Source organism: Furipterus horrens, unplaced genomic scaffold, assembly GCF_987537825.1.
Source record: "Furipterus horrens unplaced genomic scaffold, mFurHor1.1.pri manual_scaffold_17, whole genome shotgun sequence".
Taxonomy (NCBI): domain Eukaryota; kingdom Metazoa; phylum Chordata; class Mammalia; order Chiroptera; family Furipteridae; genus Furipterus; species Furipterus horrens.
Window position 1 is genome coordinate 72,014,293 of NW_028327187.1, and position 25,668 is coordinate 72,039,960.

At 38.2% G+C, this 25,668-nt stretch overlaps 1 protein-coding gene and 1 non-coding gene across 9 annotated transcripts in view; both read left to right on the forward strand.

Annotated features, from left to right (window-relative positions):
* MTMR1 (myotubularin related protein 1) overlaps nt 1–25,668 on the forward strand; it is a 100,334-nt gene that overhangs the window by 17,901 nt on the left and 56,765 nt on the right. For 5 of the 8 annotated variants that reach the window (XM_090264678.1, XM_090264670.1, XM_090264675.1 and 2 more), the window contains exons 3-8: nt 12,018–12,041; nt 12,621–12,647; nt 14,003–14,053; nt 17,621–17,696; nt 20,041–20,135; nt 20,494–20,601. In XM_090264678.1, coding sequence (XP_090120804.1) covers nt 12,018–12,041; nt 12,621–12,647; nt 14,003–14,053; nt 17,621–17,696; nt 20,041–20,135; nt 20,494–20,601 — 381 coding nt within the window. The remainder of the gene's footprint in view (nt 1–12,017; nt 12,042–12,620; nt 12,648–14,002; nt 14,054–17,620; nt 17,697–20,040; nt 20,136–20,493; nt 20,602–25,668) is intronic. The other 3 variants (XM_090264672.1, XM_090264673.1, XM_090264674.1) reach the window with 3 other exon arrangements.
* On the forward strand, nt 7,440–7,569 carry LOC149991188 (small nucleolar RNA SNORA31). Its single transcript, XR_016508783.1, has one exon. It is a non-coding gene; the product is annotated as a small nucleolar RNA SNORA31 (small nucleolar RNA).

A 25,668-nucleotide genomic window follows, 5' to 3' on the forward strand; every position in this document is an offset into this window, starting at 1 on the left:
TAATTAAGAGGAAAAGCTGTCTTTAGATTATAATCATTATTTTAAAAATTCCGTTTCATTTTATGGTTTATTATATATTTTACTATATTTTATATTTTATTATAATAAATACCTATATCTTCTTTGTTAATATCCTGAATTTCAGAATATGTCTGATGTACAGTATTTCCCTAATGTCACAATTTGTTACTGTATTTACGTACAACCTGTGAGTATTAAGCATTAACATATGATAACAGAATGTAAAAATTTTACAGAAATCTCAAGACTATTTTATGGGCAGCCTGATTTTTTTTAGTCCTTATTAAATTAAGAAATACCTTTTTCTTTATTTTTAAAGTTAGACTTTCTGCTTATTTTAAAGTTAAGAGTGGTAAGCTCCTTGTCAACAGAGAGGGGCTGTGGGGTTCTTTTATTCAGCACTGCTTCCCTTGCATGATAATGGAACTTAGCAGGTGCTCAATAAATATTTGTTGAATCAATTAACAAAAACTACATCTTTTAGGCTAAATATTAAATTTTGTTTTAATGTCAATAACCTATTAACAGGAACATTAAATGAAACTTTATTTACATTTCAGCTATAATGTTTGCTTAAAGTGAGGTATCCATATATTATAGTCATTTTTGCCTGCTTGTAGAGATGATTAATTTTCACACATGTGTACTGATTATATTTAATATTCCGGACTACTCTCAGTCAACAATCTCTCAAAGTCATGGTCCTTGCCAGGCATTAGATCTTACAAACAATTGAAGAACTACAATAAAGATCCTAATTCATTCCTAATAGCTGCTCCTTGTTTAAGGTCACTGGCCTGAGTTCCTCTTTAGCTCATAATGTAACAAGTGCAGAGACTGACTCAAGAAGTTATGTAATTGGGATTTGGCTGTCATGCTGTGCTTGCTTCATCCAAGCCATTGGATGCTTTTGATTACACCTACGAAAGAAAAGCGTGGTTGTGCATTAATAGAAATTAGATGATCTGCCCAGCCAGAAGAGTGACAGTATATTCCTTAGTAACTTTCCCTGCTACTTGGTTTTCATGCTTCCGCACATAGGAGCAACTGGGGCTCCTGGTTCTCAAAACCCTGCTGGGTAAATATGCCACTTCCAAGTGAGATAAACATCTGCTGCATCACGGATGCCTGAGTGGCTGGTCACTGAGCAGCTGTGGACCTCATTGGTCCCAGTCACCCTATTGCCCCTACTTTAGCTGAAAAAATGCCCCACTGAGTGGAGAGACTCAAGGACTCATATTAGCAGAGAATAGCTGTCAGTCCTTGGAGTGATTTTCTGTATGGACAATTATGAGTAAACTGTAATTTTTCATTTAGTTGAATGTTTGTTAGTACTGTGTGGGTTCTATTAAAGTTTGAATGTTGACCATGTGCATAGCTTTCTAACCTCTACATTAATAGATCAGACCGACTCTGTACTTCAACATGGAGCAAGTTATTTTTCAATTTTAGTCTATTTATAAATTTTGTACAGCACAACTGGCTTATATTGGAATGGTTTAACAGATGGTATTCATAAAAAATAAGGCTTTTCTATATTTTGTAAATTGCATTTTAAGTACCTACATCAGATCATAGCTAAGGTCTTTGATGAATTATTGTAAAACAGTATGTCTTATAATTATTTTTGTTATATTTGTTCTGTAGCCATGTCTACAAAGTTGTCATTAAAATTATTGTTCAGGAATTATGTTTTTCTGAAGGAGACAGTTTTTTAAAATAACAAATACTTTTTATTCTAAACTACAAGAGCAGTTTTATATGCTACTTATAAAGTAGTTCTTAAGATCAGCATAACCAAGAAGGGCCTTTGAGACATCTCTGGCCTTGGAGCCATTGCATGGGGCTCTCCCTAAAGGTCCAGATACAATTTCTTGAGGATTTAATTTGTAGTCATCAGTCAGTAATATTTGAAATTATCTATTGTGCAGATATCTTATCTGAAGTACACACTTAATTGGGGGGTTAACTTATTATAGCTTAAACTCAAAAGTCTGTAATTAAATGGGAGCAGATGTTTATATGGAACAGAGTGCTTATATCTTGATTTGAAATGCTGATTGTCCTTTGAGTTATAGGCTACTGAGGGTGGTTCCACATCCTCATCCTCATCAACCCTGTAACAATTACAGGGCTCTATGGTTTTGTAATACTTTTTGACATATCATCCATTTAAGCCTTAAAACAACCCAGTGATATAGCTTTTATTATAGTCATCATTGAACAGATGAGAAAACCAAGCCTCAGAGAGGTTACTGGACTTTCTTCATATCACGCAGTCAGAATTGGGATTTGAAAAGCTGGAGTGAGTTTTAAAAATTTTCCCACCCCATCCCTGCCCACCATTTTAAAAAATGTGGCCCTTGGGTCTTCTTACATCAGCACTCACTGGAGTGCCTGCAGAAATGCAGCTTCCTTGGACCCCATCCTACTCAGTGAATCAGAATCTCTGAGGGTGGGGAACGCAGTGCTTCATGTCTTTCTTACATATAATAAAATCTTTTCTTGAGGTTTAGATCTGTTGAAATTGGTGATGAGACCATACATTTCTGGTACATGTTCATAAATCTGAATAATTACCAACTCATACTAGATTTTGGAGAACAGTTGTTTTATTATTTACTCATATCATAAATTGACAGCTCAAGATCAGATCACCCAAAGTGTGGTAAGAATATCACTGGTATCACATGATATGAGTTTAGATGGTATGTCCATGGATATGTTTTAACAGTTATATAATTAGTTTAATGAGTCTTAGAAAAACTAGCACATCAAACTTGTGATTTAACAGACATCTCCGCTGTTAAAATGTTTGTCCCAGAGGGCTAGAACTTTATACTCTGTTTTGTTTACCACTGTGTCTCTAGCATCTAAAACAGTACCTGGTACCAGCAGGTGCTCAATAAATGGTCACTGGGCACATGAATGTCTGGTGTGTATATAGCAGGTGTTTGATAAATGTTTGTTAGAGAGATGAATGTCAGTGAACAGAGATGAGTTTCTGGGGATGGTTCAAGCACCAGAAGAAGAAGCTGGGCACCTTGAGACACTTGTAAGGTGGAGACAGAAATGACATTTTTGAGGGGGAATGTGGGACTTGAGGTTGCCCAAGCTGAACCCTCACCAAGTGATGCTGGTATGAACAGTCTGGAGGGCACCGTTCGACCAAATGCAGACACTGAGGATCCGAGCCAGGCACTTCTGGAGGACTGGGATAGGTTAGATGAAATAATACAGTTATGAATTGTACTGAAGCATTCTTAGGAAATGTTAGAAGTGACAGTTGATCAGTTTGCATTACTGGGAAAGTGGAAGGAGGCCAGGAAGAGGCAACATGATGGAATAGAACAAACAGCACTGGTTAGTTTTGTGACCTTGTATAAACTCTGTTTCCTTATCTGTAAGGATAAGAGAGTTGGGATTAGATTATAAGTCTCTAAATTCCTTTCTTCCTAGAACATTCTTCAATTCTGTTTTGTCTAAAATGATTTGATTCTGGATAGCTTTTAGGAATTTGGGACATTGTAATTTTAATGTAATCATCCTTCCTCTGGCTCCATCGTCATTATCATCATAATCACCTCTCTGTACTTCTGTTTCTCCTCTCTTCATTCATGCACACACAGTAGTAGCTAGATCTCTTTAAATATTCTGAAGAAAAAGGAAAAGATGGAGAGGGTCTTATATTAAGTTTAATCATTTAACAGATTAGTACAAGGATTAAATTCTGGATCCTCAACAAAGATTTCCTGAAGGGCTTTGGAGGGAAGTGGAATGCAGTGTATGGGAAAGGCTTCGTTATGCTTGAACTAGGTCTTAGTTGATTTCATATATATATGTATATATATACATATATATATATATGTGTGTGTGTGTGTGTGTGTGTGTATAATTCTCACCTGAGGATATGGTTTTTTATTGATTTGAGAGAGACAGAGAGACAGAGACATCAATGGGAGAAAAAGATCGATCCGTCGACTCTCCTATGTGCCCTAACTGGGAACAAACCCTAAACCTTTTGGTGCATGGGATGATACTGCAATCTGAGCCATCTGACCAGGGCTAATATTTCTTAAATTGAGTGCTCATCTATGAAATGGGAAGCTTGAGTGTGATCTTTCAGAATCTGTGACTATAATCTGTTGTTGATAGCTTGGCCTCGTGATCTATTTATTAAATCAGAGTTTGCAAACACAAATATCTACATAGGATAGTTAACAAGCTAGGAAAACATGGGAGGAGGATGTGGAGAACTGGAGAATGCAGCATGTCCTCCTAAAACTATTAAATTAAAAAATAACCCTGCTACTGCCTCTTTGAGCAAGGCATCCAATTTGTAACCACTGTAATAGAAAAGTGCTATCCTATCTCCCAGGGTTACATGTGCAGAAGAATTATTGCTTAAAAATATCAAGACTTGAGCTTCTTCTTCTAGAAAGATGGAGCAGATGTACTTTTTCTTATTCTTTGTGCTAAGTACAACTAGAAACCCTGGACATTATCTATAAAATAAACATAAGAATTCCCTGAAAGACAGAAGAAGGCAAACTAGTCAGGGACCTCAGGGCCCAAGGAATGACAGGGTGGTGAAGTCCCTGGGTTTTGTTTTTACCATGTATGTCCCAGACCTATTGCTGAAGAAGCCAGCAACCAAAAAATGCCAACTGGCACAGACAACAAAGCCTACTCTCTCTAACCAAAGGGCCAAGAAAGGGGCAGCCTAGCAAAAAGAAAACTCTTAGACACTAACCAGTGCACTGCAGCCAAAGACCACAGAAAAAGTTGCAGCCCCACACCCACCTTCCAGCAAGGCCAAATGGGAAGTCTAGATTCCACCCTTGCCAGGTTGTAATGAGGCAGTGCCCACCCTCCCCTTCTGCTGTGGTAGCAGTCTCAGAGAAAGCCAGCTAAAACAGAAGGTTTATATAAGATTTCATAGCACAATACTGAAAATGTCAGATTCTTATTTAAAAATTACTCATCATACCAAGAATCAGAAAGATCTTAAACTGAATGACAAAGGAGAATAGATGCCAAAAGTGAGATGACAGAGATGTTAGAATTACATGAAAAAGCTTCAAAAGCAGCCATCATAAAATTGTTTCAACAAGCAATTACAAATATACTTGAAATAAGGAAAATATAGAAAGTCAGAGACAAGAAATTGAAAAATTTCAACAAAGAAATACAAGATAAAGAAGAATGAAGTGGAAATTTTAAAACTGAAACATACAAAAAACACTCACTGGATGGGTTCAAAAGCAGAATAGAGAGAATAGAGAGCAGGGAATTATACTGACTAGAAAACGCCATGCCCAAAAGGTCACAGACTGTTTCATTTACATAAAAACCTTCAAATGACAAAATTATAGGAATGGCGAACAGACTAGTGGTTAACAGGGGCTAAGAAAGGGAGGGGTTGGGAGAGAGTGGATGCGACTATAATATGACAACATTTAGATCTTGTGGTGATGAAATTGTTCTGTGCTTTGACTGTGTTAGTATCAGTATGTTGGTTCTGATATGGTACTATAGTTTTGTAATATACTACCATTGGGGAAATCAGGTGACTTGGTGACATGGTATGGCATCTCTCTGTATTGCATGTGAAATAAATTTTGATTAAGCTTTCTAAAAACTCATGATATATACCATGATATGTAAAAACAAACACAAGAGGAGTGTATTGTAATTGCTGCACACCAATCCACTTCTGTAAATGTCATGTGAGCACCTGTTATTTTCAAGGGACTGGACTAGGATGCATGGAATTCATAGTAGGGGAAAGAGACACCAGAAAATATAGTACAAATTGGACTGTGGTAGCATTAAAAGGACAAGTAAAAAAGGTGTGGTGAGAAGAGGGGAGGAAGCAGAGCTGGACATTATGGGCATTAAGCCTGAGGGACTTGATCAGCCTCCTCTGGAAGGGGAACAGGTTTAGATGGGGCCTTTTCCAGGTTAATAGTGTGGAAGCTAAAACCAGCTAGTTCAGGTTTGAATTCCACACACTACTGTTGCTGACTCTATAACCTTGGGTAAGTTACTTCACCTTTTGCTGCCTTGATTTCCTCATTTGTCATATGGGAATAATAGTAGAATCTCCTTCCCTGGTGGCTGGGATGGTTGAGTTGATGCCTAAAGCATATACCACAGTGCCTGACATAGAGTGGACCTTGTTGGTATTTGTATTACTGATATTGGTTGGGTTTTAAAACTTTCTGAAATAACTCAAACTGTTGGGGATTTAAGGCTGTAACCTATTACACTCTGAAGAGTTTCGACAAGAACTGAAAAGATTTAGACCATAATAATTGATCAAAGCTGGCATGGAGGGCCTGGTCTGATCAGGTGTGAGGCCACACTGGGCCCTGAATTAAATGCACTCTCCCAAAGTCAGTCCTGGATGACTTTGGCCTTTCCTTTGGGGAAAGGTCCACACAGGCAAATTCTTCATGGGCCCGGGATACCATGCTGTACCCTCCGGGCAGGCTGGCACCCAGATCCCAGAGAGCCCAGAGGGACAAAGGGAAGCACACTGGCTCCCTTACTCAAATCCACCCAGAGCAAGTGGTCATCCAGAGCCCTCACTTCTTTAGTGGGGAGTCCTCCTAAGGATGACTTGGATGGAACCTGAGGGCAGAGGAAGAGAGTTTTATACCCGACAACAAACTTTTATTCAAATTTAAATTTTGGTGCTTCTCTGGGGGAAAAAAATCACTGTTTCCCTCTCTGCTACTCACACTATACACTCCTAGAATACTTATGACACTAGATGTGCATTTTTCCCCCATGCCAACCAGTTTTCCAACACCAGCTGGTGTCCTAGAGTTCAGGTCAATTCTGACACTAACGGGAGTTAGTGCAGATCCCACAGGTTAAGGGCTCACTCCCATGAGACTATTCCTCATTTCAGATGCCAATAACAAGTAATGGATGCCCAGGTTCCCCACAACTTTTGCCAGGCTTGCTATAAGCTACGGTTTCCTATGACCCCCTATTGAGTTTGATCATTTGCTAGAACAGCTCACAGAACTCAGGGTAACACTGAATGTTTACCAGTTTATTAAAAACTATGATAAACAGGTAAACAGCCAGATGAAGAGATCTATAGGTGAGGTCTCAGAAGGTCCCAAGTGCAGGAGCTTCTGTCCTCCTGGAGTTGGAGTGCACCATCTTTCCAGCACGTATTATAGATGTTTTCAAATCGGAATCTCTCTGAACCCCATACTTTTGGGATATTTATGGAGGTTTCATCAGACAGGCATGGTCAGTAAACTCATTTTCCAGCCCCTCTCCCCTCTTCTTAGGTTGGGGGGTGGTGCCAAAAGTTCCAAGCTTCTGATTATGACTTGGTCTTTCCACAAACCCTCAACCAGGAGTCTACCCAGAGTTACTTCATTAGAACAAAGACACTGCATCCACTGATAGACCTTGAACAATCTAACGTTGTTCTTTTGGTTTGCACTAGGATGCGAAAGAAAAAAATTCCTGCGCTTTCTGTCTGTCTTTGTGGCAGCCCAGATTGAATAGGGGACTACATCTGCAAAAAAAAAAAAGAACAAAGACAATCCTACCCTCCAGGAAATTCCAAAAGTTTTGGGAGCTCTGTGTCAGGAACTGAGGTCAAACAAAATATTAGAACAAAAGATGGCCTTAGAACCCTTATTTATAAGGAATTTAGGACCTCTGTGTCAGGAATGGGGCTTATTTCACAGTGCTTTTTCTTGATTTAGTGAAAGCCATATAGAGGTAGGTAAGCTTTTAGTTGACTTCCAGGTAGTCTTCTTGCTTTTTACATAGAGTAAGATCATTATTAACCTTTTTGCACCTTCTTGTAGACTCTTGGTATGTGTAGGAGTAGAGAGACAGATATGAGGCAGGTCAAGAGAGTTCTGGTGCAAGTTGGGTAGGCTGAGACCCATCAACTTTAAAAGGTTATCTAAATAGTACTGATGCTAACAGCTCCTCTCTCTGAGTATTTATCCACCCAGGTACAGTTGTGTTATTCAATTTAACCCTCCCAACATTGCAAGAGAGGTGTACCCAGCATCACTGATTTAGAGAAGAGGAGACTATAAATCCGAGGGCTTGTGTGGCTCATCAAGGGTGTGGTGGGCATTAAAGCATTTGACACCAGAGCTTATTCTTATAACCACTATACCAATTTGCCTCCAGAAGCTTTGGTTGGGAAGGTGTTTTCTGAAGTCTTCCCATGAGGTGTAGATGAATAACAGCTATGGTTTCAGAGATGGCCAGGACCTTGCAGCCATTCTGGAGACCCCTCTACTTTTGTATGTATAGAGAGACTGAGACCAAGTGCAGACTTTAGGAGGACCCGAATAGGTCGGGGAGAGCTGGCCCCAGGCCTCCTAACTTAAAACCACTGCTCTCTTTTCCAGTTTTGATCAGAATTTGATTCAAGAAAAAACAAGAAAGAAAGAAAAATAATTCTCTCTGTGTGCCTGTAATGGCTTATTTTAGGAGAGATGTAAACTAAGCCAGAGAGATACACTTGGGTATCAACTTAAAGACTTTCAGGAGAGCCTCCATTGACCTTCTTGGTTTCGTACCAAGAATACCAAGGATTTCATTACAGTAGGTAAATAATTATGTGAGTGTAAAAGCACGAATCATCCTACCCCTTTTCAGGCTTTTGAGTTAGTTGATCCTTCTAATAAGAAAGGCTTATTGACAACGGTATATATCCCACATATAAGGAAGGCCCATTTAAACTATTTGTGAATGCTGCTTTCTGTTTCAGTTGTTAATATCACTTTATAGAGAAAGTGTCAAAAATAATTGTAGTTACAGAACAAATGTGAAAATAATGGTTTGCTAGAGTAAAAGTTTGGAAGTAGAGAAGGGAAGTGAGGGAAGGAGTAGTTGTGTTGATTTCTTCATCAACCCTCACAGAGAGATTGTAAGCTTGAAGACTATAGTTTAAATGTGTTAATTATAGAGGCACCGTGCTGAGACAGTGTAGCAGGCCAAGTGGGTTTAAAAACTTGCTCTGCCACCTTGAACTTGGCCCGACTATTTAACTGTGCCTTGATTTTCTCATCAAAACTGGAGTCAGTAATAGTTTTTATCTCACAAGGATGTTCTGGGAATAAAATGAGTTAATACATACAAAGTGCTTGGAAGAGTGTCTGGCACCTAAAAATCATATCATGAGTATTTAAATTTTTTATTGAATTTATTGGGGTGACATTGGTTAATAAAACTTTATAGGTTTAAAATGTACAATTGTATAATATATCACCTGTAAATTGTATTGTGTGTTCACCACCCAAAGTCAAGTCTCCTTCTGTCACCATTTATCCCCACTTTACCTTCTTCTAACTACCCCTACTCCCATTAATATTTTTTATGATGCAGCTGCTGCTTAAGGAAGACAATAAAAGAACTAAAAATCAAAATTTCAATCATCAGACATTAGGAAGAGGGAAGTAGTAGCTTGATAAAGCTTATTTTCTCATCTTTTAAAATGGGAAGTAACTAGCTACTATTTAAAATGGGAGGGAACTAGCTACAGGTGAGTCCCCATAAGATTGTCAGCTGATTTCTTAGGAGAAACTTTGCAGGCTAGAAGGGGCTGGCAAGAAATATTCAAAGTCATGAAGAGCAGAAACCTACAGCCAAGATTGCTCTACCCAGAAAAGCTATTATTTAGAATAGAAAGTCAGATAAAGTGCTTCCCAGACAAGGTAAAGCTAAAGTAGTTCATTATCACCAAACCATTATTATATGAAATGTTAAAGGGACTTATTTAAGAAGAATAAGAAAATCAAAACCATGAACAATAATATGGTAATAAATGCATATTTGTCAACAATTGAATCTAAAATATAAACTAAGCAAACAGGAATAACAGGGACAGAATTATGTATATGGAGAGTGTTTTTGTTGTCAGATGGGAAGGGGTGTAGGGGAATGGGTGAAGAGGTGAGGGGATTAAGAAGTACAAATAGGTAGTAACAGAATAGCCATGGGATGTGAAGTACAGTATAGGAAATGGAGCAGCCAAAGAACTTATATGTATGACCCACGGACATGAACAATGATGGGAGATTGCCTGAGGGAGTGGGGGGTGCTGGGTAGAGGGGGGCAAAGAAAGAAAAATCAGGACAACTGTAATAGCATATCAATAACATATAAAAGAAATAAAGTTGACAAATCAAGAAGTCGAGGTGTAACCATATTTATGGTTATGGAGGTGATCCTTAGGATTAAAAATAGGTCTAGTTAAGCATGGTTGTCACTGAGGAATGAAGCTCAGAGAGTCTCCACTCACTTTAAATATATATATATTATTTTATCTCATTGTTGTTCAATTACAGTTACCCCAATTTTTCTGAGACGTCTTAAAAAAGATTTTTTTTTTTTTAGTTTTAGAGAGAGAAGGGAGGGAGAAAAAGAGGGAAACACCGATGTGTGAGAGAAACATACATCAGTTACCTTTTGCACATCCTCAGCCGGGGACCTGGCCCACAACCCAGGCATGTGCCCTGACCAAGAATTGAACCGGTGACCTTTTGGTTTGCGGGACGATGCCCAATCTCCCGAGCCACACCAGTCAGGGTGGGAGTGGAGACTTTTATTTTGAGTTTTTATTGCCACATATATTCCATTTTTTATTAACATAAGCATACTTTTATACTTTTATTGATGTATCATTAACAAACGATAAACTTCACATATTTAAAGCATAAGTTTTGATAGGTGTACACTTGTGAAACTTATCACAATTAAGATGACAAACATATCCATCACCACCACCCCTGAAAAAGCCAGATTTAAGCTTTTTAATCTAAATAGTCAATGTTTAGGAGCTTATGGGCTTAAATCTTTTTATGCTACAGAATCACGTAATTCAGAAAACCTTTCTTTTTTTCACTTCAGAGTATTTTCATTTAATGATGATACAATGATGAAGTCTTCATGTGCTTTTCTTATCTATCCTGAGAAAAACCTATACAGCCAATAAGACTCTATGGTGATTTTTTTTCAAATGACCTGTTTTTCATAGAACATCCAGTGGTCAGATGATCAGATTTAAGACTTTGGAATGGGGAACAGATGATTCAGGTCTTTCTCAGACCATTACCACTATACACTTCTAAAAATTCCTTTTGTTCTCTGCAATGTTTCCTCTGTCCCGGGCTTCCCAAATGCATACACTGCATGTTCAAGTAGCATTCATAGGTTACTGGCAAAGGAAGAACTTCGCTGAAATCAGTGTCCCCATTGAATAAAACTTGGCTTCTCCTTGCGGGGGCAGCAGCCCAGGCCTCTCCTGCCCTCCTCTGCCCTCCTAGATGCCTTCTATCTCTTCCCACCTGGAGCTGTCCATCCCCAGGCAGTGGGGGATGGGGATGGGTAAGATAAGTATCCTTCTCTTGGTGGGGTGGCACATCTGGGAATCTAATCCTGGAATCCCCACTGCAAGTTGGAAATATAATTTCTGTGGAAACAGGGTTATATGATTTGTGGTTATCTAGGTTTCATGATACCATTAACACTGTAGCTGAGGTGTGCTCTGGGAGAGATTTTGTGGGTTTTCGGGTTTTTGTTTTTGTGGGCTGGTTTGGGAGCAGAACCAGCCTTTTATATCATTGTTTCTATAGGGAAAATGCACTCAGTATTCCAAACAGATACACAGATGAACTTTTCAAATACTGCCTGTTCACCATGGCTTGTCATAGCACTTGGGAGAAGGAGTTTTTGTTTAAAATAATGTTGTTTGTCTTAGCCGAAGGGCAATAAGTTTCTTTAAACCATAGACTTGCTTAAAAATTATAGGACAAATATGTTAAGATTGATTTGATATTGAATGAAACTTAGAGGGTAAATGTGTTAGGATTGATCTGGTTGGTTTTATGTAGAGGATATGATGTTTCTTAGGGAATGGGCTGGTGAACTTAATGACATTTTGCAAAGGTCAATAGTAACATGTTTGTGATGATGATGTTCTGTATTTTAACTAACAGGTTTTCAGGAGGCCTGATATAAGGGTAAGGATGTTCGGCAGATGGGCCTCTTACTTGTGTGTCTCTGTGCTTTATCAAACACAGCCTATTTAGTGTTCTTTACCTTTTCACTGGTTTTTATGAGTCACTCAGATCAATTTGCTCTGCTGTGTCATAGCTTTGAGTGTTTACTGGAAGTGCTTTATTTGTTACAACGTTTTCATGTGCAGTAAAAGCCAATGTATGTGAGAACAGCATGCTAAAATTGTTACCAGTATGTAATACTGACTTGTCTTACATGAATTCTGACCAAATGGATCTTCATGGCATGGCCTTATAAGGCTAGGCCTACAGAGTCCTCTTTTAACCTTGTTTATCATGTAATTCATGCTAAACTATTTAGCAACAGCAACAACAACAAAGTGGTCAGTTGTCTATCCTATCTAAGTAAGAGTTTATCACCTTCATGTCTGCATGCTGAACCCAAAAAGCAGAAATGCTAACCCTAAAGATAAGTTTAGCAAAATCAGTCCCATTTAGTATTTCTTAAAACACAGATGTAACTGTTACATCTAGTGGGTTATTGCTTATATTTCTTCATGATTTTCCTTCCCTTTATTTCAGAATATTCATAAAGCGAGACAAAGATTGGTAATATGCATGCAATTAAGCCTGAGTATCAGATGTTGAAAATTAACCTATTCCCATTAAATGAAAACAATGTGGATTTTGATAGAATAATTTAGTGACTTCAGTTTCAAATTTTTAACCTCATTGAAGCTAATGAAGTAGTACAAAAATAAGCAGGCTAAGTCAGATTCTTATGGTTCTAGTTGGTTTATCTTTATTTAATCTTGTTTTTACCATGTTCTCTTTCACTTGTGAGAATCATTGTGTTTTACTAATTCACATTGTTAAATGTTAGTGTTTGGCTTTTTACTTGCATGGACTTTGAAATGCTATATGTTTTTTGTTGTTTAGTCATTCATTTTTCTGTTTTTAAAATTTTGTGAAAGAATGATTCCATTTTCTTTGTATTTAAAAATGTAAATTTCAAAAAAAACTGGATGCATTTAAAAAATTACCCTTCTTTGAATGGTAGCAGTACCAATTGTGTACTAAACTCAATCCTATATAAGGTATAAAAACATACTAAGTAAAAGTTTCACTTTATTGACAAAAATGAAAGATGGGAAATAGTAGATTCTTTTAAATCTTTGTTTCTTCTTCACTGATTGCCTTTCAAAGAAATATAGTCATTGGAACCAAAGTTTCATGAATGAAAAAATATATATCTGTACTAAATTTTAATATTTTCATTCTTAAAGACTTGATTCAACTTTAGAAAGGGGTTAAAATCTTGTCATCTTCAGTATCACAATATTTAATTAGCAATAAGTACCAGATTATATGTCTATGTATACTTACGTACATATGAATATCTCCAGCATGTGATATGTGCATGTGCATGTTTGTGGAAATTTTGGTAATACCATTGGAGTGATCCCTGGACAATATAGTAATTCTTGATAGTGTATGAATACTTAATGTATTTAAAATACATGTCTATGAACTTGCCTTTGTATTTTGGCTTGATTTTGCCCTTTACCTGGTTTCTGTGGGGTGTGCTTTATTTTGTATGAGCATATTATGTGTCTGTTGTTCTGTTCCTTTACTATATGCTATAGTATGTATTACTTGATTTTAAAAAGACAGTACATTCTTTGAAATCCATGATGTTTGTTTGCTTTTCATTTTTCTACCCCAACAAAAATACAGAATAGATACTCCTTTTTTAGGCTGAGGATGCTATAGATGGCCTACACGTTATTTCCTTACCTCCAAGGGGTGAAATGTTGTGATTTGCAAAGTTATGAAAGGTGTGTCAACTTTTACATGCTTACTGTCTCTTTAAAAAAGAAGTTCTGTCCTTTCACCTGTCTGTTTGCACGTGTTTCTCTTTCTTCTCTTTGCCTTTTCTTGTCCATGCACCTGATGCTGTGCAGGAGATTCAGGAAGAACACAATGGCTACCCTTCTGAAGCTGAAGCTGATCAGGTGGCAAGTTCTACATGTTCATCATTTTGTAGCTACAGATTATGTATTTAGAAGCCATTTCATACTAGATTTCTAGATGATAAGCAAATGCTTTTATCACTACAGTAGTGCTCTCCTGTCCAAGTTTGATAGATTCTATTATGACATTATTTGCAAAAGTTGGTTTATCCAACATTTTGTCAACCAGAAATTTGTTCATCTGTAATTCTTGGTTTACCCACATAGAGTTATTAATGAACTAGTGAGCCTCAGCCATGACAGGATTCTGAAATGCCTTTACAAAGACTATTAGATGGGACATATGCATATGCTAAGAGTACTCCTTGAGAGTGTGGACTTGGCTTCTTCAAATGTGTGTGGTCTGTGCCCAGCGTGGTACCTGGTACCTTGTATTTGTGGAATGAGTCCATGTAGTTTGTATTTATTTATCAGAAAAAAGTCATTCAAGTATCCTTGAGTGCTTACTCCTCTCAATACCTCTAGACCCTCTGGAGTCTTAAAGCAACAGAATTTTTCCTGAAGCTTATGAAGAAATTCAATATGTAAACGTGATAGAGGTGCAGCTTCAGTGAAATGTGGCAAGTTCCTGTGCTCAGCTGTGCCTTTGTCTGGCCCACCTTCCTTTGGTGACTCTGGAAGCACCTTGAAGAGCCTGATTTGAAAACCACTGCTTTTGGCATGCATATAGAAACTATCCACCCAGCATCTTAGAATCAGATGAGGAGAAAAGTAGTGGAGAGGCCAGGAACATCCCATGCACTTGAGGGGACAAATTCAAAAAACTGGAGGGCCTTCAGTTGGACCTACAGGGTCACCAGAACAGGACTTAGGTGGGGTCACTAGAGGATATTCCTCAAGTAGACAACAGTTGGAGCAAAGGCACCAAAAGAAATGAATGAGTTCATGAGATCAAATTTTGTCACAAGAATCTGTTCTTTGATTATGCTCTACATGCATGGGTTGGATAAATCAAGGGTCAAATCATGTCCTGTGCAACTTGGTAGTTTCAGTCAAAGCTTAATGTAGCACCAGTGTGAGTCCCATTTCCTAACACCAGCTTTAAAAAGGTAATCTACTCTACTCACCAAACAATGAGCCTTTAAAAACTATTCTTATCTTGAATTCCTATGCTAAAGCTAAATGTGTTCCTGTACAAAATAAACTTTTTGTGGGGAAATCTGAAGCAATGGGATCATTTATTTATTTGTTTGCTTTCTTATCACTTAAAAGCATGTCCCAGATTTAATTATTATTAGTGAGAGGTTTGTCTCACTGTCTCATCAACAGTCATGTTTCATAGAAGTGCATAGGTATTTCAAGCCAAATTCAACGTGGCTTTCAAAAGAGAAGAAAAGTGAAACGCTTGATTTCCAACCTCTATCTTGAGAGCCTTTTACATTCTCAGAATGGTCTCAGTCACCACTTTCTCCACCTGTAGCATTTTGCTAGCTAGTTCTGGGTTGAGGACTTGAAAGTGTTTGATTTGGCTCAATATAAGGCTTAAAGTGAGCCACATTCCCTCCACCCCTTCCAGATATAGTTAATTAGAACAGCTTGCTTTAGTAAATATATTTCAAAATAACCTATCCCCATTTATTTCAAAATATGAGTTAAGGAATTTAAGTCTATATAATATGTTAGCCATTAAAATAAGCTTTAACATTGCAATATTTGAAGTAATGTAAAACTTGAATATCGATTAAAATGGCTTTTTCACATTGTAACTATTATAAAATTAGTCTCTAGTTCAAGCAATAAATTAAAAAGGTGTATTTCAAATTAAGGCTTCTATTAAGGATTCATGATTTTTTTTAGTGTTTCTAAAACTACACATTTAAAAGTATAAATATTGCTTTATGCTTTTGTATGTAAAATATATATTTCTAAATTACATGTGAATATAAAAATCCACAAACACTTCCCCACATCCCCTTTAATAGTGCTCTACCTCCATAAAATTTTTGGTTGAAAAGTGTCTTAAAAACCAATCTGGACTAAAAATTCAAATGAAATAAAATTGTTTGAGGGGAACCTGTATTATTTTAACCATGTCCTTGGTAAGGAGGAGGATGGATTGTGTCATTTTGTGCACTTCCCATAGAACAGACCTATCCTGACCAACACTTAGCATTGAATTTGCTCTATATTTTCATCTTTTTCCTTTCTTTATTTTAAAAAATTTGATGAAACTACCATGTATAATGTTTTTAAATTGTCTCTTTAGTAAATCATATTGAAATATTCTTATAGCTATGAAAAAGTTATTTTGAATTTTCAATAATTAGAATTAAAAAGTTATCAGGTTTTTATGTTTCGCTTCACAAAATTATGCTGAACACTTAGTATTGTCCACTCTGTTTTTCTCTGAACTCTAGTGGCCTGATATTAACAGGTAATATTTTTTTTTTTTGAAGAAAGCAGCCCCTGATCAAATAGGTATGGGAAATGCAGCATGCATGCTCTAGCACCCTCGTGCTGATCTGGCGTACATTAACACGCTAAAGACTTACCTCACCTAAAAAAAAAAAAAAAAAAGTTTAATTTGTTTTCTTTAATCCTGCATTTCCCAAACTTTTCACAAAAATGACCTATTCACATCTCTTGGGAATTTAATGCTCTATGACACACATCTTGGGGATTTCTGGGGTTTTGAACACCTTCTTATTTGTGGCACATTGTGTCAGAGATGCCAGGGAGAAAGGAAGCAGTTTCTTTGGCAGCGTTGCAGGGGGTAGTAGTACCTTGGAATAGACACCGACTTCAGGCTCTGGTCCTTGGCTTTGTAGCTTGAGGGAACCATTTTCTCAGCTCCTCTCAGTTCTCTGGCACTATTCAGCCAAACTCACAAGAAACTGGCTACTGGACCATGGTGCCAATCTGGACATTTAGAATTGTGGGCATGTATCCACATTTATACCCAAGCACCTTATAATAGCCATCCATCCAAGACATCCTTTTCCTAGTATCATTGTAGGAAACCTAAAATCTCATTAGAAATTTGCTTGATGAGTGTGGAATCAGCACGCAGTGAATTGGCTTCAGAGAAGCCTGATGAACACACTCTGCTTCAGTGCAAAAGCCTTGAGTTTTCCTTGGTAATACCACTCACTGTTCTGAGATCCCTCCCTGACTACTTTAATTAGACTTCAGGGTTTCCCATACTATCTCATAGGCTGGGTCATTTCTACAGCTAGCTAAACACCTACACCTAGTGTTGATTTTATTTGTATTAGTTTCATTCTCAAAAGGTAACCTTTTTTTCCCCACTTTATTTCCAAATTCTGGAGGGACCTTATAATAGCTGTGTAGTGATTAGAGTATGTGTCTGTTATGTCAAGCCATTTATGTATTAATGCTTTCTAACTGTGAACTTTAAATATGTGTAATAATTTGCTAGAATATGCACCATGGTGTCCTGTGATGCTGAGCTTTGAAATTGTCTTATGAGGGGAGGAGCCATATATTTTGCACACCTCTGTAGCTTTGCAGCAAGAGCACAGGACACCACAATTATTCCCACACATATAGGTGGAAAGTGAGATTTACTCTTGTTCGGGTTTTTGCCAGGCTCTAAGGGATGGAAATAAGCTGGTACAGATGGAAGAAGCACCACTTTTTCCAGGAGAATCAATCAAGGCCACTGGTAAGTTTAATGCATACACTTTGCTTATAGTGATCCATAAAATGATATGGTACTTTGTTTGTGAGCACAGATGATGTAAGTACGAAAGATCAGCCAGACCAATTTCATTAGGGGACATGTGGACTAGGCCTATTCATTCTTATTAATGTCCTTATGACCTTAAGCAGACTATAGAGAGTCACTTTAAACTCTGATTAAGTATTAGTTGGCATTACCAACAGAAGGGCCCAACTTTTCCTGGTGAAATGAAGGCTGATTAGACACTTGCTATAGGTCAGTTCATTGCTTTGTTGGAATCTTTCACTATAAGGAAAATGTGTCAAGAAAGTACAATTTTAGTGCATGAAAAGGGTCTGTGTTGCCACCCTGGATTATAAGGGCAATGGCCTAGGGGGCTACCACATCTTCCCACTGTGGACTAGCAGGTCTTTCAGCAGATAGTCCACTGTGCCCTGAGTAGATGGTAGGACAGCTGGGCACAACCTTTTCACCTCACAATTTCAGGTTGATAGGACGGTCTGCTTTTCTAGGCTGTATTGCCTTCTTTCCTCATGGCTTCCTTCCAAAGATGTGTGCCCGGTCTCAGAGTACAGTCATCTTGTGTCAAGAACTTTTGAGTAGCTGGACTCTCCTACCCGGGCCTACAAACAGCTACCCACTGTTATGTGGCTCTGGACCCTGCTTATCTTGTCCTTGGTTTTGGCATTCTTTTGCTCTTTGGCTTCTGGAATTCTTTCACTCCTGTTAGTCCTCTGGACTCTCTGGCTGTTCTTTCCATAAGAGTCCTTGTAGCTCTGCCTCCATGTGCTTTGGAAATGATCTGTTTAAAATACCGAGCTAATTATGTCATGCCTCTGCTTCTCCTGGCAGCAAACTACACAGATTTAAAGTAAATATGAAGAGCTTTGTCACATTATACATCTGGGAAGCCATCATCACAGTCAAGATAATGAACATATCCTTCACCTTCCAGATGATTCCTTAGGCCCCTATATTTATAAATCTTCCTTCCTATGCCTTCTCCCCATTCCCAAGCACCATATACTAGATTATATTTTCTGGAGTTTTCTAGAAATGTAATCATTGAATATATTCTCTTTCTTATTTAGCTTTGTCCATTCAGCATCATTATGTTGATGCTCATTTATATTGTGGCATAGGTCAACAGTCATTTCTTTTTATTGCTGAATAATATTCCACTGTGTAGATGCACCAGTTTGTTAATCCCTTCATCTATTGAGGGGCATTTGGGTTGGTTCTACTATTTGGCTATAACCAATAAAGTTGCTATGAACATTCACAAATAAGTCTTCTGTGGCCTCATGTCCTGTCATCCTCATGCACTCTTTGATCCAGCCACACTAATCTCCAACAACTGGCTGCTCTGTCTTTCCTTCTCCCCCACCCTCTTCCCCTCTGCTTCCTTGTTGGGTTAAGTTGATCCTTCTCTGAGCTCTTATCACATCATGTCCACATGGTTATAGCATTTATCAGAGCATAGTATCATGGTCATTTTCTTTGTGGTGCCCCTCACAGGTCATGGGCTGCTTGTGGGCAGTAACTCTGTCTTGTTATTACTAGAATCCCAACAACAGAAGCTGTTTGGTACATAATGAGTTACAGGAAACATTAATGGAAGTGTTTGGCTGGATGACAACTTTAGTACCTTTAATTGATCCACTTGGACTCATCTTTAACTATGTACACTCCTGTCATGACAATGGAATGGTACTTTGGGAAGATCATGGAGATATAGTAGGTGTAAGGGTCTTAGCACTCATAGGAATAAAATATGCTGCTGATATCATATTAAATATGCTGATATTGAATTTCACAGAAAGAAAATAAAAATGAATATGGAAGCTGATAAGGAATTTGAAGCAAAAAAGTCTTTTTCCATTCCATTGATGTGGTCTAATTTGTGTCATCTGTAAAGAAGTTGCTTTTTGGTGGTGCAGTAGGGGACAGGTTTTAGCTTTAGCTAGTTTTCATTAGCAGTAATTTATTAAATGGTAGCCAAGGGTCTTGAGTTTAATGAATATATTTTTGACATGATTAATTTATCACTCAGGGAAAAAGTTAACCACCTGGAAAAAACTGTCAAAATGTAGCTTAATTATGAAGCCCTTTATTTGAAACCTCATTAAGTATCAAAATATAATATTGTTTGAAAAAGAGGAATTTTATTAGAAGACTATCCATCTGTCTTTATTTAAAGTAATAACAAAATTAAAATTTCTAGAAAACTGGAAATATATACATATATAGACATATAGACTCATGTTAAGACTTATTGAAGTGCATTTCTATGGCAGTAGTTGATACTTTGAATTTTTTCTTTCAGTGAAAGATGTCATGTATATCTGCCCATTTATGGGAGCTGTGAGTGGAACACTGACAGTGACGGACTTTAAGATGTACTTCAAAAATGTAGAGAGGGTGAGTTTCTAAAAGTGTGTTTTATTTTTGAAAAGCACTTCAGAAGCAAGTAAACTAAAACAAGAAAGTAAGAAGTACTCTGAAAGCCAATCACCCTGAGAGAACCAGGAAATGACTTTTAAGATGTGCACAAATAGATTTTGTTATCTTGAAAAAAAAGCAGTTAAAGTGCACTTATACCTGCAAGGGAAGTTTAATTGTAATCTCAACATATACTTCAGAAAGCATGTTATGAATCAGACTTCAGTTTCTTATCTGGGACAAAGTAAACAAATGTGTTTTAAGCCAGCAAAGACTTAAAATATGAAAACTCTGTTGACTGACACTAATAGACTTCCATCTTAATTTGTAAACTCAGGACCCACATTTCATCCTTGATGTTCCCCTGGGAGTGATCAGCAGAGTTGAGAAGATTGGAGCACAAAGCCATGGGGACAATTCTTGTGGTGTAGAAATAGTGTGCAAGGTATGGTACCAACACTAGAAAAATGGCAAGAAGCAGTCAGCTGGGAACTTGTTCTGACACATTTTTCCTGGTCTTTGAACCATCAGTGTAATTTATACTGTTAGTAACTCAAATGTTTTAGGACAAAAACTTCGTCAAATTTTATATCAACCAATTCACCATTATGTAAGCCATTGAAGTAAACCTCTTTTTTCTTTTTTTTTCCTTTTTCTTTTTAGGACTGTATTATCTTTTATTTTATGTATTTTTAAAAATTAATTTATTTATCTGGGGGACCCCTGCTCTGCAACAATCCCCTGCTCTCAGACTTAAGACCCTTTATAATCTTATAAAGATCAATGGGTGAAGATCTTGTGCTCCTCTAGCTGCTTCAAGCTGGACATGGTCATTGTCCTACCTACCCTTGGGTCCAGAAATCCCTAATAAGAGTGGGGGGGTGGAGGGGAGGGTGGCCTTCCCACATGGGGAAGGATCGTGCAGACTCCAGGTCAGTTGACTGTCCCTGGGCAACAGCATGCTCAGTTTAACAGGCTGGCGTCCTTGTTGTATTCTGGGGCAACAGATTTGGCAATAGGGTTGAAAGGCATAATTAAAACCATAACCACTAGATGAAAAAAGTCAGGGATTAATTTTTCAATTTCCCACATTAGGAAAAAAAAAAAAAGGCGTCTTTGGAGGAAGGTGTGCAAGGCATGTCACACTTGTCCAAAGCCCTATTGCCCACTATACTTAGTTTGGGCTGAGGGAAATATTTTAGGTTTCCCCCATTCTCAGACTCTGGGCCCTTACGGTCCAAGCCATTAGGATAGAAAAGAGAAAGGAGTTTTAAGGCGAAGCCTACAGACTACTCCATACTTCACCAACCCAACCACTTAGTTCAGCCAAACCGTTGAGTCTCAGGACGCAGTGATGCAGAAAGGATTAAGTGAGGCCTATATGTACAGAGAATCACTTAGGTAGTGAGATCACAGGCTTATGCCCTATGAAAACAGAACACACATGTTAATATACGCAACATAACCCACAAACCAGTCTCTAAATCTGTGAGACTTTTTAATTGGGAAGACATCCAGTTGCAAGGTATTTGACATTCTACTTGCCTGTAAATTATGTATCTTTGCTGATGTCACAGACTTAGTTTAACTTTCAAATGAAAACAAACTTTAAATGAAAATAAACTCTAAAGACAGTTAGCTGCACTAGTTTATAGTCTTCCACTGAGCATTATGATTTTCCTTGTATCACAATTTTTCTCCTACGATTACCCTCCTTGTCATTAAAGGGACTGCATTAAGTCCATTTTTAATTTATCCCATTCATTTGCATAAACACAACAAGAGCAGCAGATGATCACATATGATCTTTAATTCTGCTTTGCTGGAACTTACATAAGGAACCTTTAGGGTGACCTTCAGTCTGCCCTTCAGGGCACAGAAGCTGAGTCACATACCTGCTGTAAACACCTGTCTTTTCCAAGTTCTTTCGGTTTTCCATTGTGCCTTAAGGTTCCTTCTAGCCATCTTTCAGTAAAACAACCTCGTTCCTTCCCTGGAAAGATTGCTATGAACCGCACAGCCAACAAAGGGATAGGCCTTTTTTCTCATGGGCTTGTATTACCTTCGAAAGTCAATCTCAGTTCCTCAAGGCTTTTTGATAACAACCAGAGCCCAGGCATGCCTCCTTTACGCATGACATTCCAGTTAAAGTCTTGGTCAACAAAACCTCTGTTAACAACTGGTTTTAGTTTTATGCAAAGAACCTTATGTCATTACTTCTTCAGGATGCCAAATTCTGGAGGGATCAGGAAGGGAGAAAAATATACAGTGTGAATGAAAATCTTTGTCCTTCTAATATTCACTAAAATTGCATTTCCATACTTTACATTTTCTTTTGTTCACTTTCCTACATTTGAAGTTTTTTGTTTTTTTGGGTGGTGGGGGGATTTTCTGGCTCATTTATTTATTTATTTTGCTTTCGCTTTTTTACCCACTAAATATTTTTGTTTGTTTGTTTTTCTATTACAGTTGTCCCACATTTTCCCCCATTGCTCCCTCCCACCCTGCTCACCCCTTCTCCCACAGTCCCCACACCATTGTCCATCTCCATGTTATACATGTTCTTTGACTAGACCCTTCCCCTTCTTATCCCTCTTCTTCTTCTCCCACTCCCCCTTTGTCACTGTCAGTCTGCTTCTTGCTTACATGCCTCTGGTTCAGTTCTGCTCCTTTGTTTGTGTTGTTCATTAGTTTTCTGTATTAGGTTATATGATATGGTATTTGTCTTTCATTGCCTGGCTTATTTCGCTAAGCATAATTCTCTCTACTTCCATCCATGTTGTCGCAAATGGTAGGAATTCCTTCTTTCTTTCTCCTATGTAGTACTCCATTGTGTAGATGTACCACAGTTTTTTGATCCACTCACCTACAGATGGACACTTAAGTTGTTTCCAGCACTTGGCTATTGTAAATAGTGCTGCTATGAACATAGGGGTGCATAATTTCATTTGTTATTATTGACAGGTACTTATTCATTGTCATTTTCCCCCTTTGTACTTGTGTTCCTCTCTGTCTCTCTCTGTTTCTTCAAATTCTTAAAGCTGACCCTTTAGCATCTCTTGCAATGCTGGTTTGGTGGAGATGTATTCTTTTAGCCTTCTTTGGTCTGGGAAACTCCCTATTTCACCTTCCACTTTGAATGAGAACCATGCTGGGTAGAATAGTCTTGGTTGTAGGCCTTTGTTTTTCAGTGCTTGGAATATTTTTTTGCCATTCCTTTCTGGCTTGTAGTGTTTCTGTTGAGAAATCTGATGATAGCCTTACCAGAGCTCCCTTGTATGTATATTATTAGCTGTTTCTCTCTTGCTGCTTTTAGGATTCTCTCTTTGTCTTTTAATGTTGCCATTTTAATTATGATGTGTCTTGGAGTGGGCTTGTTTGGGTTCAGCTTCATTGGGACCCTCTGTGCTTCCTGGACTTGCGTGAATTTTTCTCTCATCAAGTTAGGGAAGTTTCTGTCATTACTTTTTCAAACAGGTTTTCTATCCCTTGCTTCTTTTCTTCTTCTTCTGGTATTCCTGTGATACAGATATTATTACATTTTATGTTGTCCTGCAGCTCTCTTAAAACCTCTTAATTTTTTCTCAGTCTTTTTTCATTTTGTTGAACTAGGAATTTTTTTCTACGTTGTCCTCCAGCTCGCTGATCTGATTTTCTGCTTCCTCTAGCCTGCTTTTAATTCCTTCTACCATGTTCTTCAATTCATAAATTGTAGCTTCTATGTCCTTTTTCACACTGGTGTAATTCTCAGTAAGTTCCTTATAGTTTCCCTGGAGTTCTTTGTAGTTTCTTTGAGCTCACTAAACTCATTGAGCTTACCTATAATCCATGTTTTGAATTCCATGTCTGATACTTTACTTTCCTACATTTCATTTAGCACTCTCTCTGGGGATTTCTCCTTTCCTTTCGATGGGGGGTTGTTTCTCTGTCTCCCAATTTTTGTGACTCTTCTTCTTTGTTGCTGCTTCTTAGATTGATCTGCACTTCCTGGATCTTCCCCTGGTGTCATCAGATCATGTACCAGTCTGGGCCTAGGCAGCCTGTTGGAGACAACCAGAGATCTACTGCCTTTGTCTGTCTCCTTTAGTTGTTAATCTATTTAATCTGTGATCAGCAGTCAGGCTTAAGCACCAAGGGTGGGGCAGGTTAATTCCTGCGGGTGGGGTTTTTGCATCCCCTCAGGCTGACACCACTTGGAGGGGAATGGTCTGCTTGCAGTATGGGGAATGAGTCAGCACTGGGACCTGTTCGGCTGCTCCCTCGGTTCTCTCCTCAAAGCTACCACCCCAAATTCTCCCCAACCATCTGTAGTCCTCTCTGCCCTCCTTCTGCTTGAGCCCAGGGTAAGTGAGTGCCAAAATATTTTTGTACATGATCCGTTTAAGAGCTCTTTGTCTCTAGTTGTTTCTTTCAGGCCAGCAAAAAACCCTGTGGCTGTTTGCTTTTCACAGCTGGATGCTATTTTACTTTCTGCTCTGTTGTTGTAAGCTGGGAAGCCCAGCTGGGGGTTTAGACCCTTCTCTTCTCAGGGGGAACCCCCAGCTGCTAAGCTGTTTCTCAGTCCCTTCAGCTGTCACCCATGGGAGCCCAGCCAGCCCTTTCATGTCTCTGCACTTTCTACCAGTTACATTGTGATGAAGTGGTCTTCTCTGCCTCTCTGTGGTTATCTAAGCCTCTTTTTTTCTATTGAAGTATTCTAATTAGCATGGACCTATAACCTACATGCTGATATTATTTGTTACATTTCAGAGAAATCAAGTGGAGAGTAAGAGTTCCGTATTTTTTCCAGTTTGTTGTTTTAAGATTAATCTTCAGAACAATGGATAGTCAAAGACTTCCTAAAAGGACAACAATAAAATGACCTTTGAACACTGTGGGGCTTAAGGTCACCAACTGCCTGACAGTTGAAAATCCACATATAACTTTGACTCCCCCAAACTTAACTACAAATAGCCTACTGTTGATCAGAAGCCTTACCAGTAACAGTTAATTAACACATATTTTGTGTTAATGTATTATACGAGGGGGGACCAACAAAAGGGAATTTATTTATAAAAAATTGTGTATTATTTTTCCATGTTTAAACTTCAGTCACTTTCAAAGTGCTCTCCATTTGATGCAATACACCTATGGAGACATTTTTTCCACTGCTCAAAACTGTTTTTGAGCTCGTCAATTTTGATGCCTGTTAGTGCTTCTGCCATTTTTTGTTTCACCTCTTCCATATCAGCAAAACATTTCCCTTTTAGGACTTGTTTTCACCCAGGGAAACAAAAAACAGTCACTCGGGGTGAAATAGGATGAATAGGGAGAGTGGGACATGAGGGTCATGCCCTTTAAAACAGCGTGGTGTGGGCAGGTGTGTTCATAAATCACCCATCATAAAATGGACATATATATTGGAAGAGTCTTCAAAAAATTCAGGGAAGCCAGTCGCAGCCTCTCACAATAACACCAGCTGGTACATGGATACAGATGGGTTCCTAGAACACTAACCTAGCGGGGAAGTCTG